Here is a 14941-nt window from a genome sequence, read left to right as displayed (position 1 = left end):
CCCCTTTCCAAAAGTGACTCTTTTCTTTCAGGGTCTTGAGTAGGTACTCACGATGGTACTGGCTTCGGACAAAGAACACACTCTCTTACTAAGTAACGGAAAGGTACTGCCTCCTCTCAAGGGGGATTCAAAGTCTAGGTGTACCTAAGAGCAGCCTGTTTCTCTGCCTCACCTTCTGCCTGGCAGAGCCAAAATCTGAGTCCACTCAGGTAATTCAGTTGACTCTCGAACTCTCAAAACTGCCTTGATAAGCTTGAGCTTAATAAGCCTTGCCTTAGTAAGCTTTGACACACACAAGGCTGTGTCTCACGTAAAACCTTGAGTCTGGATCCTGTGCTCTTGTTCCCTTATGGTATACGGCCAGTGCTTGAGTCCAAATGGCTGGCACAGCTTTGGGTGATGCCGATTTAAAAAGTAGCCAGGACGTGCTCTGGAGCAAGATCAGCTTTGTATCATGATGAATTCACGTGGCCGTCATTCCTGCAAGCCAAACTTGCATAAGCAACTACCCAGCTCTGCCCTTTTCCCTGCTTTCTTGTCCCACCTTCCTCACCTGATTTTATTTGTAATCCAAACTTCAGGTTCATTTCCAGAGCTGTAAACCTCTGGGGGAAGCAAGGAAGCGTACTGCCTCCCAAAACTGCCCAGGATGCTTAGAAACATGACGTGACTTTCTGTAACTATACAGCATGAATGAGCTCCAAAAATTGTAATATAAACTGCCCCCATATATCAAGGCATAGGAAATAAAAAAATGTGTTTTGCTTCATTTAGTCAAAAAAGCCTCAAATCTGTTAGGGCCTATTAGGGTTAGGGCCATTAGGATTAGGGTTTGGGTTCAGGCCTGTTAGGTTTCAGGTTAGGGTTAGTGCCTGTCACGGTCCGTTCGGATCTCTCAAAGTTACAGGACAACCTACTCTGTGATTTAAACTATTTCATGAGCTCATTAAGGAATACAACAAAACCCCACGACAAACAGGGGCTCGATGCCCTGTTGTCTATAATGGTCTATGATGTGAATTCACTTACTCACCACTCAGGTCGTAAGATTTCATAACTTATAACCCGTATCTCAATCCATGCACCTAAGCGAAAACAAACCAAAATAATTAATTCCCTAGCTGATGGTGAGAGGGCTCATCCCTCCTCCTCCATCACGGTGCGGGCAGCCCCTGTATCCCACTGGGAGGCACGAAAGCCTCAGCAGTCCGGCTCCTGTTGGATCCACTTCAAAAGCCTTTTGGGCAAGCTGCTGCTTTATACCTTCCTGGCCACTGCTGTGTGGGAGCCCTGGCTGATGGGTGTCCATTTTGGACCTGGGCTTTGGCTAACGCCATGCCTCATGCCAACTCTGAAATCCTACCCTAAACTTAGCTGTTATTCTAATCCTTAATCTCAATGCTAACCCTAGAGCTGACTGACCTGCAGCGGTCTACGAGGCCCTCTGATGTGCGCCATGGCTTTGTGAGTGCCTTTTGGTGTGTTTAGGCATCACCCAGAGCCATCTGAAGAGCAGGGTGCGCATCCATGTACATTGCTGTGCTGTGCAGGGCGGTGGAAGAGTACCTTCAGATCCGATCCCAGTGCCTCCGAGTGCCTTTAGTGACTGCAGGCACCTCACAGTGCCAATCCCTCATGCTAACCTCAACAGTAACGCAAGCCCTACCCCTAACCCATAGTCAAACACTCATCCTGAACCAAACGCTGATCCTCCACCCTCATCCTGAAGCCCTACCCTAACCTTAACCCTTATTCTAATGATAATCCCAACCTGAAATCTACACCTAACCCTATCCAGTGGTTTACGAGGGCCCTCTGAGGTGTACCATGACTTTGCGGGTGTCTTTTGGTGTGTTCAGGCATCACCCAGAGGTATCTGGTGGGCAGGACGGGCACCCCCTCTGCATCTCTGCTGTGCAGGGTTTGAAGAGAGACCTCTTTTAGGGAGTACACTTATAGTAACACAGCTTCTGTATGTATTTAGATCTGCTTTTATACTATGAACCTATGACACTAATCAGTAATATTTTTTATTTGTGTAACTAAATTAGATGTTAGCTTATTGTTCTATACTTTTTGGTAGAGCCCTGCCATTCTCTAAGCAAGTGACCTTACTTGCAGCGACCACCTACAACTAGCATCTGGTCAAGGTGCAGTGTAGCCACCACAAACTCTGAGGGAAGCCCGAGGAGCTGAGAAACCCAGCCCGCCAGAAAAGTCTTGCTCAGCAGCGCCTGTGAGCCTCAAGCGCCGGGTGAGTACAGCTCACTCCCAGACTCACGAGGGTGGTGAAGAAAGAGATCTGTTCCCCAGCACAAAGTTGATTGAACATTTTCAACTGCAGCAATTCTGAACTTGGTTCTACCGATTATAACAGCCATTCAGTGATTAAAATGGGTTTATGATTTATATGAACTATGCGGAGCCAAATAATGGCTCAACTTCGTACTGAGTTTGCATAGCCTCAGAACTGAGGCTTGTCAGGCTTGCTCAGTCTGATCTTTTACCGGCCTGTCTGCAACTTTGTTTTAGCTGCAACGGCAACTTTTCCATTTGATCAAAAGTCTATGGCTTATTTATTTTACTTTTGGTTTATCTTTCTATAGTACCAATCAGCCTTCTATAGATAGCAGTACCAAGCAGTTACTCTATGTAGAATGAGGTATAGCTGTCCGTTAACATAATGAAATACAGATCTGGTATAACGGTAGCAGCTTTGAGAAGTGAAGAAAAGGATGCGGCATGAAGGAGTACAGGAACAAGGTGTTTAAGAGCACTTTGGGGCACAGACTTGACAGTGGAGACCTCATGGTTAGAAACAACTCAGCCAGACCAGCATGGGGAGCATACACATGGCTCAGCCCAACACAAAGTACAAAAACCCCCAAACAACAAATAAAGAAACTTTGAAGAGAGCAGTGGGCTTGAGCTGGCTTCAACTCACGTATTTCATCCTGACAACTGGGGATGCCTGGCATTGTGATGATGAGGATGCTCTAGAGAACAGTAATGGGAAACACATTTATGTTCTTATTCAGCTGCATATTGCAATTGCTATACTCCAAATGTGATATGTAGTTTATTATAATTTATTATGATTTCAGTGCATTGCTGGAACACCATGTTCAAAATCCTGTGCAATTTCAAATGACTTCAAATAAGCAAACATTATATTAAGCATTAACCTTCCCCCTGAGGAGTACCTAAAAAAAAAACAACCCCATGGTCAGAGGACTCTGACATGAAGTTAAGTGTGTGCAGCTGCACCAGTCCATAACCTGACTTGGACACATACTCAGGCTCAGAAATGCTCTTGGCCATATTTACTCAGAGATAGTTAGCAGAGTTTCTCCCTGTTCTAGCCATTCACCTCCTGCCTACCCTAGCCACTCTTAACATATCTGAACCAAAACACCAGGAAAAAACAGAAGTAAAATTCACGTAACTTCATATCTATTGGAATCATATCCTTCAGTTCTTATCCATTTTCTTCTGCCATAGAGTCCCTTTGTGGTCCCTGCTCCTCAGCTTGCTGGGAATGCAAAGATGTGGCAGGCTGTGGCTGGTACCACGAAGCCTTGTCTTCTTATTTGTGTAGGTAGGCGTCAAGCCAGAGCTCTCCCCAGTTCTTCAGAGAGCTGAGAAAGAGAGAGCGCAAGAAGCCACATTATGCAGAGTTGCTTAGGATAGTGTTGGTGGGGACAAGGGAAATTAGGGTTTCTGTGCGTTGATCTGAAAAAGAACAAGCCAACTCTTGTTCTTAATATTCCAGTCTCCCCTACATCCTTCTGCAATTTTTTGCCAGTGTGTTGTTACTTACTGCACAATGTCTGCAAAAGCCATGAGCAACGGCTTACATTGGTATTCAATGCCATGTTTGGCACACAAGGACTTCACCAGAGGAGCCACCTTCCGGTAGTTGTGTCTTGGCATTGTGGGGAATAGGCTGTGAACAGGAGACAGACAAAATCTTTTCCAGTGCTCCATAAGAAATATTACCTTTCACATGTTCACATTCATTATTACTCCACAGGAATCACCCAGCTCACACTGAGTAGGATCTTCAGCTGCTCCTGGCTCTTCGTTCCCCTTGGTGTGCTTTTAGCACAAGTAACTTCTAAGATTTTCCTGCTTTCCCCCTCCGTTATTTTCCACAGTTGTCTCTAGCATTTCTGAAGTGACATTTCTCCAAATTAAGCAACGCCATAAACTGGAAGAAACTACTCCCCTGCCTCCCCTTTCTCCAGAAATAACCATCTCCATAGTACAGAAGAGATGAGCCCGTCCTTCAGTCGCATGTGTCAGTCTCTAGGGTAACAGCGTAAGTAGTCAGTACAGGTAGGCTTAAACTACTGTGTCAGACTATAAACAGGGTGCCTTAGCACGTGTGTTTTCACTAATGCTTACAAGCTACTACTTTGGACAGACCCTGGTGTTGTCTGTATGGTTTCATAGATCCTGCCCATATTAATTTTTTGCTAGTCATTCTCATCTTCCTGTGGGTCCAGTGAAGGTTTTGAGTTAAATTACAATTCTCTTTAGGGTTTTCAGTCTTTTTAAAGACAAACTCATTGATGCCCCACAACTATTTGTAAAATTCAGAGCAAAGAAGAATAGGGAAGAGAAAAAAGAAGAAAAAAATAATAAAAAAAAAGGAAGAAAATTCTCTCTTGGAGTGCGTACTCACTGATGTTCAATCTGGAAGTTCAGATGCCCAGTAAACCAGTCATTGAACAAAGACTGCTCAACATTGCATGTTGCCTGGAGCTAGAGGAGGGGAAGGGGAAAGCAAAGTCAGTACAGATTGGTGACTGCAGCCTTTCTCATTTGTCTAAAGAGCACAGTATGCTGTGCTACTCTGTTCTGTTGTTTTCTTTTAGCCTAAGCTGAGCTACCTCAAGCCAGGAATCATAATCGTCCTGCAGCTTTGTGGACCAGCAGATGTACGTAGGCTGGTTAACATGGACCATGGTAAGACTAGGAGGTGGCTCTGTGCTCCTGCGAATGCACGTGAACAGACAGTCAAAAGTTCGTCCTGAGTCTTCTCAAACCTATGTCTGCAGAAAAAGCAGAGATGGCAGCGTCCTGCTGTGGTGGTCAGACTTTCCTGCTGGACTCCATAAGTCTCTCTGCAAAGAAGGGACACCAGACTGGCATTCTACTAGTGCAAAATTGCTCAGCATGAGCAGGACACAAAGGTCCATCTCCACATAAGCAGAAAGGGTCCAAGACAGAATGATGCAGTTAAGTGAGGAGGTGGGCATGTTCAGGAAACAGAGCTGGGACCTAGCTTTGATTTTAGATGGTCCATGAATGTGTCATTGCTGTCCTCCTTTACTGTTACCGTAACTGAATCCCGTTATCCTATTAACCTTCACTTCCCAGTTGCCAACAGGTCTTCACCCTTAATGCAATAGAGGGCTCAGTTGTCTGATGGTTGGAATTTGTACCTGTTTGGCCACAATTCTTAAGAATGGAAAATATTTTACCTGAGTAGACACCCAGTCCAAATTCTTGTCATAGTAAATATCCATAGGGATATGGTTCATCTGTGAAACCCAGACAAACCAGCTGCTCTCCAGCATCCTGTGCAATCAGACAAGAGGCCAGAATTCAGTAACAGGTAAGCAAGTTAACGAGGAGCCATTGAAAAAAAAAACAACAGCACAGCCAGACTTACAAACACATGGCCAAACACCAGCCTTGCTAATCCAGCACCTGAAAGAACTTCCAAAACCTGGGATTTTCATAATTCCTTATGAAACTCATGATTATTTAATACGTTTTGTAATATAAAACTGATGTAGCCTGGTATTCATCTTGTTTTATCTGTAGCCAAGGACCAAACTGATTAGAATCAGTAAAATGATCCAAGTGGAGTGCATATTGTCCATTCAAGCCAATGCTGCTGGGTAACGCCTGGGCATTTGCAAGCCCAGGCTAAGCTGTTTCTGTTAAACGTGCTTTCTCTAACCAGTAGCAGACCCAACACCTAAAGCACTGAATGTTACGCAAGGTAAGCATTTCTCAATTTGGTCAGCACTCAGTGAAGTCTCTTTGCTGCCGCAGCCAATGAGACAACATAGAACTTCAGCTGGCAATGGAGCAGAAGAGTTTCAGTTTAACTTTACAGAATTAAAAAACTAAGCAAAAAAAATGAGATGGTAAAGAACATGGAAAGATAAGCAAAGGCACAGAAAGGCAGGCAGTCGCAGATGGAAAGAATACATAGAGGAAGGCTGAAGAACCTTCTAAAGAGGTATCACCTGAATAGAAAATAATACGCCAGGAGACTCTTTATTTGTAATAATGATCCATAAATAAAAAAGAATCTGATATAGAAGGTCAGCATCCAGGCCAAGTCCTACCAAAATCAGAGACAGTAAGAAGAGAAAATAATTATAAATTACATTTGCTGAAATCTTTTTCTAAGCTTCATGTTATATGTACAAGAAAACAATCTACATTCAGCTTCTGTAGCTTTTTGCTAAACTGAACCATCTGGAGCAATCCAAGTTAACATAACCTAAAATACTACTACTTTTTTTTTTTTCCCCCCCACAGCTTGCTGTAATAGAGATGAATCTGAGCATTTGCGCCCAGTAAGTAGATTAGTATATTAGCAAATACAGGACGCAATCCTGTGCAACTGCTGTAGGCGACCCTGCTTTGGCAGGGGGTTGGACTGGATGATCTCCAGAGGGCCCTGCCAACCCCCACCAGTCTGTCATTCTGTGACAGGACTATACGCATTCAGAAACATGAGTTGAAGACTTGTATCAAATCATTGCCCAGGACTCCACAGTGAACTAAGTACTAGACCAACGACCTCATTTTGTCCAGAAGTTGCTCTGTCCTCCTTTATGCAGAACATGCACAACAGAAGGAAGAATGAAGCATTAATTCTGGCTGCCTGGCATAGGAAGCAATGCCAAGTATATGCATACTGCTAACATATCAAGGACAACAGTTCCTATAAATCCACATTCTCCTGTTCCTGACCACTACGGACCTTCCAATTTGCTTTCCAAACCAAAGGAGACAGTACACTCCATGGTTCTGGTAATGAGGCAAAGCACTACAAGCCAAACAGCCCGGTGCTTGCTTTCAGGCCTTTATCATCAGGCTGAGGAACATAATTGGTTTAGCAGAAAGCATGCAGAGCCACTGAAAACACTGCACCAAACTGACTGTCATTATTAGGCTTAACTGAACAGCATATGGTGTCACACAGCAGGGACTGAGCTCTGGAGAGAAGCTGGCTCCATGTTGAGAAGAAAGGTTGAAGGCCCACAGCTGACCCCTTCTTGATTGCACAAGCAGCAATACTTACCCCCCAATACCTTTTTGTGTATGCAATATAAAATGTGTGGCACTGGAAGTAGGTGGGAAACAGGAGTGGAGGAAGAGCTGTAAGGGAGAATTCATTATCACTGGTAACGTCAGGGACTGAATGAGAGAGAATCAAACTGGAAGCAAAGGATCCCTGAACAGCTACTCAATATGGAGAATATTCTGAGAAGCTTTAGGGCTGCAGAATTTTCCGGATGACATCACTATGCATCAACGCAGACAAACAGTAAGCAATCTGGGAGCCTGCTGACCTCAAGAGGTGAAATAAACAGAAGACAAGAAGCTCTCTGAAGCTTGACTGAGGACAGTTCCCACTCTTCAGCATGACAGCCTGCTACTGCTCATGTCACCTGTCGACACAGGTAGCATTGCCTTCCGTTTCCTCATGGACAGCTATGACCATGGCTTCTTTTAGAAAAGAGTGAAAACGAAATTTGTGTGGAGAATCTTAAAAAACAAGGAGGACAAGACTCCAGAAACTTAATCCTTTTGAGTACCACAGCAACTGCTCTGCAAGAAAACGACTGACTGATACTGGTAGGATGCTATACGGGGCTCTGAGCAACCTGATCTAGTTAAAGATGTCCCTGCTTATTGCAGGGGGGTTAGACTAGATGGTCTTTGGAGGTCCCTTCCAACCCAAACTATTCTCTGATTCTGTGATCAGTGCCTGTAAACATTTCGAGGTCTGTCCATTAATCTGATAGTGCTTACAAACCTGAGATTTCATTTGAGGCTTCTAACTGAGGAACAGCCACAGAGTGGTATTTCGAGAAGTGACTTCCACAGCCCCAGTGCTTGCCTGGCTCCCCGTTCAGTTGTTCAAAGCAGGGGAACAACACAAATACATACGAAATCCCTTGCCTACCAGGGATTTTAGGCTGCAAGAACTCAAACTCAACCTTCCAAATGGACATCTCAGTTGTTCTTGAAAAACAAAACAACAAAAAAAACCCCACAGACTATTCTTTAAGTTGTTCTTGAAAAACAAAACAACAAAAAAACCCCCACGGACTATTCTTTGAATACTACTGAAAGATGTGGTATGACATGGTAACACAGGATCACCTTCCTTAGGCAACTCAAAGATGTCTAGTACTGAAAGATGTGGTATGACATGGTAACACGGGATCACCTTCCTTAACTAGACATCTTTGAGTTGCCTATCTGAGATACGTGTATCTGAACTAATCCTGCTAGCCACTTGAAAGAAGAGCCACTGCTGGAGTGCAGTTCCTGAGAGGTCAAGGGAAAAAACAGGTCAAATGAGTCACACCTTTAAAGTGCTCGTTTCTGCTGAGTTTTAGGGTTCAAATTCATACTGTCTACTTTTCAGGCAAGCGTCCTAAGCAGAAGACTTTAGACTATTCTGGGGAGATGCATGAGGTGGTATCTCCTTGTCCTGTGTTGAAATTGTGCTGCTTTGCAAAGGAAATAAAGCTTCACTAAGATGGGAAGAAGAGGGCAGGAGTGAGAACCTAGAGATCAGGGCACTGACAGTGGAGAAATTCTGACTTTTTCCTCTGCTCTGTTTATGCACTTTATTAGCCATACATTATACAGCTCACATGAACAGTCCCTGGAGCCCTCATTTCACGCTCCCAAGTAACTTCCTTAACTAGTGAGTTAAGAGTCTTTCTCATTTTCTCTGTCCAAATAGACGTAGACTTATTTCTGCAAGGCAGTACAGTTTTAAGATGACCTGGGATAAGAATACTCTACTACTTTTTCTACCCTGGAACAAACTTAGGCCATTTGGTTAGAAATTCTCAAACCAAATGAATGTGTTTCCAGTCCAGAAAGACTCAGAAACCTGATCTCATATAGGATCATATGATAATTCAGGCTGGAAAAGACCTCAGGATCTCAGAGCGGCATCAGCTATGAGGTCAGACCAGCTTACTCAGAGTTGTATCCACTCAGGTCTTCAACTCCTCCAAAAATAAGATGCAAACTGATCATTATGTACTTTGATGCAAACACCTTAGTTCTGTTCAGGTCCTACAGGTCAAAAGTAAGATCTACAAGCCCCATCAGTACCCCTCATGGTATTGCAGGAGAATGGAGATACTCACTGATGAAGAAGTATTTGTGTTGGTGATTGTATGGCATGTATTTTTTCTTTTTGATCCCAAGCTGCAAAAAGAAACAACAGAAAACATACTGAGTGGAAACTAAGCAATCTGCACAGGTAACTTGCTGGTTTCCATTCTTTCTTCCCCAGAGGCACTCTTCTTGCACACTTCCCACAGCCCTCATTCCTACAGTCTCCCTCTTCGGTACCTGTCCTATTAGTTTACATACAAAATACGCCTTTTCTATAAACTCTCATTTCATTAACATAAGGCTTTAATGCCTTACAGCTTTGTGAAGTCCTTCAGAGATAAACTGTTAAGCAAGCATGAGATTTTTCTCCAGTAGGTGAAAATAAATTAAATGACTGGTTGCTGAAAAGTACTTCTAGATATAGTTATGACAAGCTAAACCAGAGGTAATAGCCCATAAAAAACCCTAAGTTGGTATAGGGTAGGAAGGAAACTACTGTCAGAGATACCACCATTGTCTGGTCTGGAACGCAATGATGTGGTAAAAACTATATCAGAACATTTCATCCATTAAAAGATGGGTGTGATCTGCAAGTTATGATTAAAAAAAATTCTGAGGGTGGATATAGGTGAATTTTAACTGTTGAATCTCCTTGGGTTTGTGTTCTTACCACATTCATAATGCATTTTGTGAAATATTAGGTATTTCAAGGCTAAGTTATATTATTGGTCAAAAATAGTCATATGTGTTTTCTCTCTCCCCCCCGCCTCCACTTTCTTGCTGATTCTGTACATTTAAATGACAGTTTCATGATGGCAAAGGTCTTCCAAGGAGAAAAATATTTCACTGCTGTAGCTACTCTGACAGGGTCTCAAGAACTGATGAAGTTGTACAGCAGAAAGGATTCAGGATTGTTGTCTCAGGTTGTCGCTCCTGGAAGTGGCCTAGCAGTGCAAGCTGAGAACATCCTATGCGATCAAACGACTTGTGCTCACTAGAGGGACCTGCCAACACCCAGTCCTACAGAGCTACAGGAACTGCCCTTGGTTATTCAGCCCTGCTGTGCTGGCTGCCCTTCACAGCACAGCTTCTTAACATCTAGGAGATGTTCATAGAAGCAAGGCTTCTATGAAACCTAGGAGAAGGCATAGACATGCCAAAGCCACCTGCATCTCTGAGCCTCAGACTATTAACATCAAAGCAATAATCCCAGGCCAACTGCAGACATGCGTTACACTAATGTTTACAAGTTATCTAATAATCAATAATTACTGAGTTGTTCTACTAGGTCATTAAGTTGCTAAAACCATTAATAGTCTTTCTGCTGATGGATTTTCCACCCTATATATTATGCCTATCATGTCTAATTTATTTACAACAACTTGTCAGCTGTTCAAGAAATTTTTAAAGGAACTTTATGTGAACTGTGACCTGCTTACAAAGGCTGAAGAAAGTAGACACAGACAAAAGCAATCTTTTTTCAGAAATTGTCATCACATCTTAGTTTTAGATCTTTATGGTACAGCATGCTTTTTGTTGGCTAGGGTGTTCTTCCCAGTTCCTGGTACATGAGTGCACACACACAGATACTGACCTCCACAGAGAATTTCTTCCCCAAAGTAAACAAGAAAGGGTGCATATCAATGTCAGGATCTTTCTGGAAGCAGTTGGGTTTGGCATGGTGCTGGGAGTGCAGAAGAGTCCACCATTTGGCTGATGCCCCCTGTTTCAGTGAAGAACAAAGTACGAAAGGTACATTGCTTTCAGAGCCAGATTCTCTCCAATTCCCCTCCTTCGCCCAATGTTGAACACGCTACCCTCCACAGAGTCTTCAGAACACACACTTTTCCAGGAGAGCCATCAAATCTAAGAATTTTTCCAGGGCCAGGTACTTACAATCAAATGGCACATCACAAACTTATGCAGCAAGCGGTTCCACTTGGTCTTCCTGAATACTGAAAGATGTCCTAAATCATGTTGTAACCATGAAGCCTGGACCTGGAAGAGGAAAAAGAAAACATGGGGAGGGGAAAAAAAAACAGGAATTGAGACCAGGACAATGCCACACCCATCATTTGCTTTGAAATACCAAGATTTATTTCTCAGACACTGCTCCAAAGTCACAATCAGAAAGGAACTATGAAATCCTGATATTCTTAAGGCTTCCCCCAGGATGTATCTTGCTGAAAGAATACCAGACTAGGTTTAGTGGGAGCTCCCCACATGCAGAATTTCTTCTTTACACCTTCCGTAAACACATGCCATATAGTAGATGTCTTCTTATGACAAAGGAGAACTATGCTAAGTAAGGAAATGGAAGACTCAAAAACCGCCACAGTATTATGTGTATGAAAGTTGATGCAAATCCATGCACACATGCTGTGGACTTAGTTGCTTACCTGGGAAACGGTCAGCACCACCAGTGAGACCATAAAGGGCATCAAGGATGTCCCAAAGTAGCAGAGAATCAGCCAAGCAGCAGTATCCAACAGGAGGATGTGAGCGAGTTGCAGGAAGAAGAAGAGTTGATTTGGCTTCAGAAGTCCCATTTTCTCAACAGTAGCACGCAATTCACGGAAGTCTTTCACCAGCATTTTCTGTGGGAAGCACCAGTGTAATATGTTCTCTGTTTCTAGAGTATAGCACAGCAGCCTCAAAAGCCAAGGACCACTTTCATGGAGGAAAGAAAGAGCAAAGGATCTGGCCAAACGGGCGAGAGCTGGGCTTGCACACTCGTAAACTTTACCATTGCTCTCCTACAGCTTCTCTGTGTCTTTGCCTGATAAGGTACAGAGAGCAGAGGAGCAAGCAGTAGCCATCACAGAGCACAATGTCTGTACCCCCAACCCTGAAGACTCTGTCTTTGGTGCTTCTTCCATCATCTTCTTGACAGGTAGCACAGGGCTCAGAGGGAAGGTATGTCTGGAGGAAGCTGTACTGCATGTGCATGAACATAGCGTGCCATCTTGTGGTAGGTCTTCTGGATGAAATTGCTCCTCTCCTGCCATCAGTTCCAATAGATCAATATATGTTTTCACTTCACCCTTCCCAAGAAAAATGGCACCTACAGCCCAGCTGGCCTCAGGCTGGTGAGCACTGAGGAAGGAAGACGGAAGAAGAAATGAGCACAGCGCAGGTGCTAGACCTACCCACCTTTGTCTTTGCCAGCTCTGCAGATGCCTCCTAAGCCTGATTCCTGCCTCCACGCAAGCCAACCTGCAAAGGAGCTTGCCAGCCTACTTTCCCAGTCATTTTGGGGAAACGGAATTTGCATGGAGCAAGGCACATATAAGCACTGGCGCAGTCAGCTATGGAATCGAGAAATAGGCAAGGCATAGCCACAGATGGGTAAGAGGGTTCATGAGGTTCCCACCTACATAGGAAGCGTGGTCATGCCATTCTGGGATAGCCAGCCTGCTCTGAATTGTGTTTCTAATGTCTGAGTTACATGGGGCCACGTATCATCTTGCCCCCCTTCAGCATGCAGCGTGGGACTATGCAAAGGAAAAATCAAGGCAGGTTAAAAGGACTGGGGAAAACGGATAGTCTTGGATAGTGGGAAGCAATGAGGACCATACAGTCATGTGAACGTTCGTACTCCAAGACTATTCCTGTTCTGTTGTCTGTGCCTCCCTCATGAAGTTTTCTTTGACATATCAGATTGGTTACTCTCACTGTGCCATCAACAATGCTTCTGTGAATGACTGAGACTGCTACAAGCAGGCTGTCCAAAAAGGTAATGACAATACAGCCTATGAAACTTAATTCAAGGCTAAGACACTCTACCTGCAGTCTGTCCCTAGAGATACCTACAAAAGAAGGGAGTACAGTCTGAGAATGTACTATCAGCAAGAAAGAATTACTTAATTTTTGGGCAGCTCTTTCTCAAAGCAAGGGAAAGAAGAAAAGGTGATAGCAGTGATATTCATGAGAGCAAAACAAGGCTCTGCTATTTATGTAGAGTTGCTGTGATAAGAAAAATTCATCTTCAGGAATCTCATTCTCAACCACATAATGCTGATTTAGACTAATATTCATGTATTGTTTCTAAATAGTAGCACAAAAAATTGTCAAGAACCTGGATCTCATTGATTCAGTAGCTAAGCTGATATGGAAGAACAAAGTCTCATGTCAGAATATTTCCCTTTAATCTACCTTTGTTCTGTTTTATGAGGACTGACTTACATTTTTAGTGGGCTCAATACTGGGTTGATCTGGTGCCAGCTCCCCAATCTGTAGTGACTTCAAGTACTTGCTCACCAACACCTTGTCAACATGGAATGCTGCAAAGGCCTCCTGCAAATGCACAAGAGTAAAGGAAGAGGTAAGAAAAAACAAATGCTGTGTTACCAACCTCAATCTGCTGTGCAAAGCAAGACATTCACTGTGGAGGAACCACAATAGCAAAGATGGCTGGTTCACCTTTCTATCTCCTCAAGCTTTTGTTGACCTTTTTCTTCTCCTGTGCTCTTGAGATCTTATTTCAGTTGGCAAACAGAAGAGGTCTGGCTTCCACTATTGCAACTACTACAGGTATGCAAGCTCCATAATACAAAATCGAATGAATCTCCATCGTACACCTAAAGCAGAGTCCAGTTCCTTTGCCTTTCTTCTTCTCCCTCTCCTCAACCCCAATATTAGTGACTCTTCCCTCTTCCTGCACATCCAGGTACCCAAAAGACCTTTCTTATCGGCAGACCAGAATCTTCTTTGTTGTGCAATTTGTCAAAAACTCCTCAACCCCAATATTAGTGACTCTTCCATCTTCCTGCACATCCAGGTGCCCAAAAGACCTTTCTTATCAGCAGACCAGAATCTTCTTTATTGTGCAGTTTGTCAAAAGAGAAAATTGCCCTTTAAATCTGACTGCTTAAAAGAAAAGTGTGGTTCCTCTTATTCACTGGGTAGAGAACTCCACTCCCAAATTAACTAAGATAGGAAGCATCTCATTGAGGATCAAGTGATTCCAGAGAACTTTATTTTTCTCTAGTACTTGGAAGGAAGTATTCAGAAGGAAATGAACTCAAGGACACAATTCATAAGCAGCTGCCTGGTGTTACTGCTCTCTCAAAGAAACAAGCATGAAAAATCAATGGTGTGATAGCCTCTAGGCAGGGCTGGGGACAGAAAGGACAGGCTGCAGAAAAGCAGAGGAGGAGACAACTGCATTGACAGAGCATGAAGGGGGCAGCCGGCGCCCTGAAGCACAGCTGAGACTGAGCTGAGCTGTGAATTCAGTCTGTATGAAAGGAACCTCCCCTGAAGATTCTCTAACCATGGAATATTGCTTTTGTACATCCATGCCTTCACCTTATTGATCTGCTGGCATGCCTGCTTTTGCGCCATATTTCATCCAATTCAATTTATTCATCCTAAACAGGCCAGAATCAGTGCTTTACTGCACTCTAGCCTGAGTTACTCCTGGTAAATGGTTATTAAGAACAGTTGTGTGACAAAATGAAGTTGTTTAGCTAATCTCTTTGAGCAAACTGCTACAGAATTTCTGTCCTCTACTCCAAAATGACATAGGTTTGGGCAACTG

At 43.6% G+C, this 14941-nt stretch overlaps 1 protein-coding gene across 1 annotated transcript; it reads right to left on the bottom strand.

The window, feature by feature from the left end:
* Positions 1 to 3586: 3586 nt before the first annotated feature.
* Positions 3587 to 13695, bottom strand: LOC104166166 (fatty acid desaturase 1-like; the record flags this gene model as incomplete). The annotated part of the gene is made up of 11 exons (XM_009706010.1): positions 3587 to 3638; positions 3821 to 3946; positions 4688 to 4767; positions 5490 to 5586; positions 6267 to 6364; positions 7334 to 7410; positions 9429 to 9489; positions 10994 to 11122; positions 11296 to 11397; positions 11799 to 11996; positions 13585 to 13695. Coding segments are annotated over 11 exons (1131 nt in total), but the record flags the coding sequence as incomplete, so codon positions are not given.
* Between the last annotated feature and the right edge of the window lie 1246 nt (positions 13696 to 14941).

This window comes from Cariama cristata, unplaced genomic scaffold (assembly GCF_000690535.1).
Source record: "Cariama cristata isolate BGI_N322 unplaced genomic scaffold, ASM69053v1 scaffold6378, whole genome shotgun sequence".
In the NCBI taxonomy this organism is placed as follows: Eukaryota; Metazoa; Chordata; class Aves; order Cariamiformes; family Cariamidae; genus Cariama; species Cariama cristata.
The sequence above is the reverse complement of the archived record's forward strand: the minus strand, read 5'-3'. Positions and strand labels throughout refer to the sequence as shown.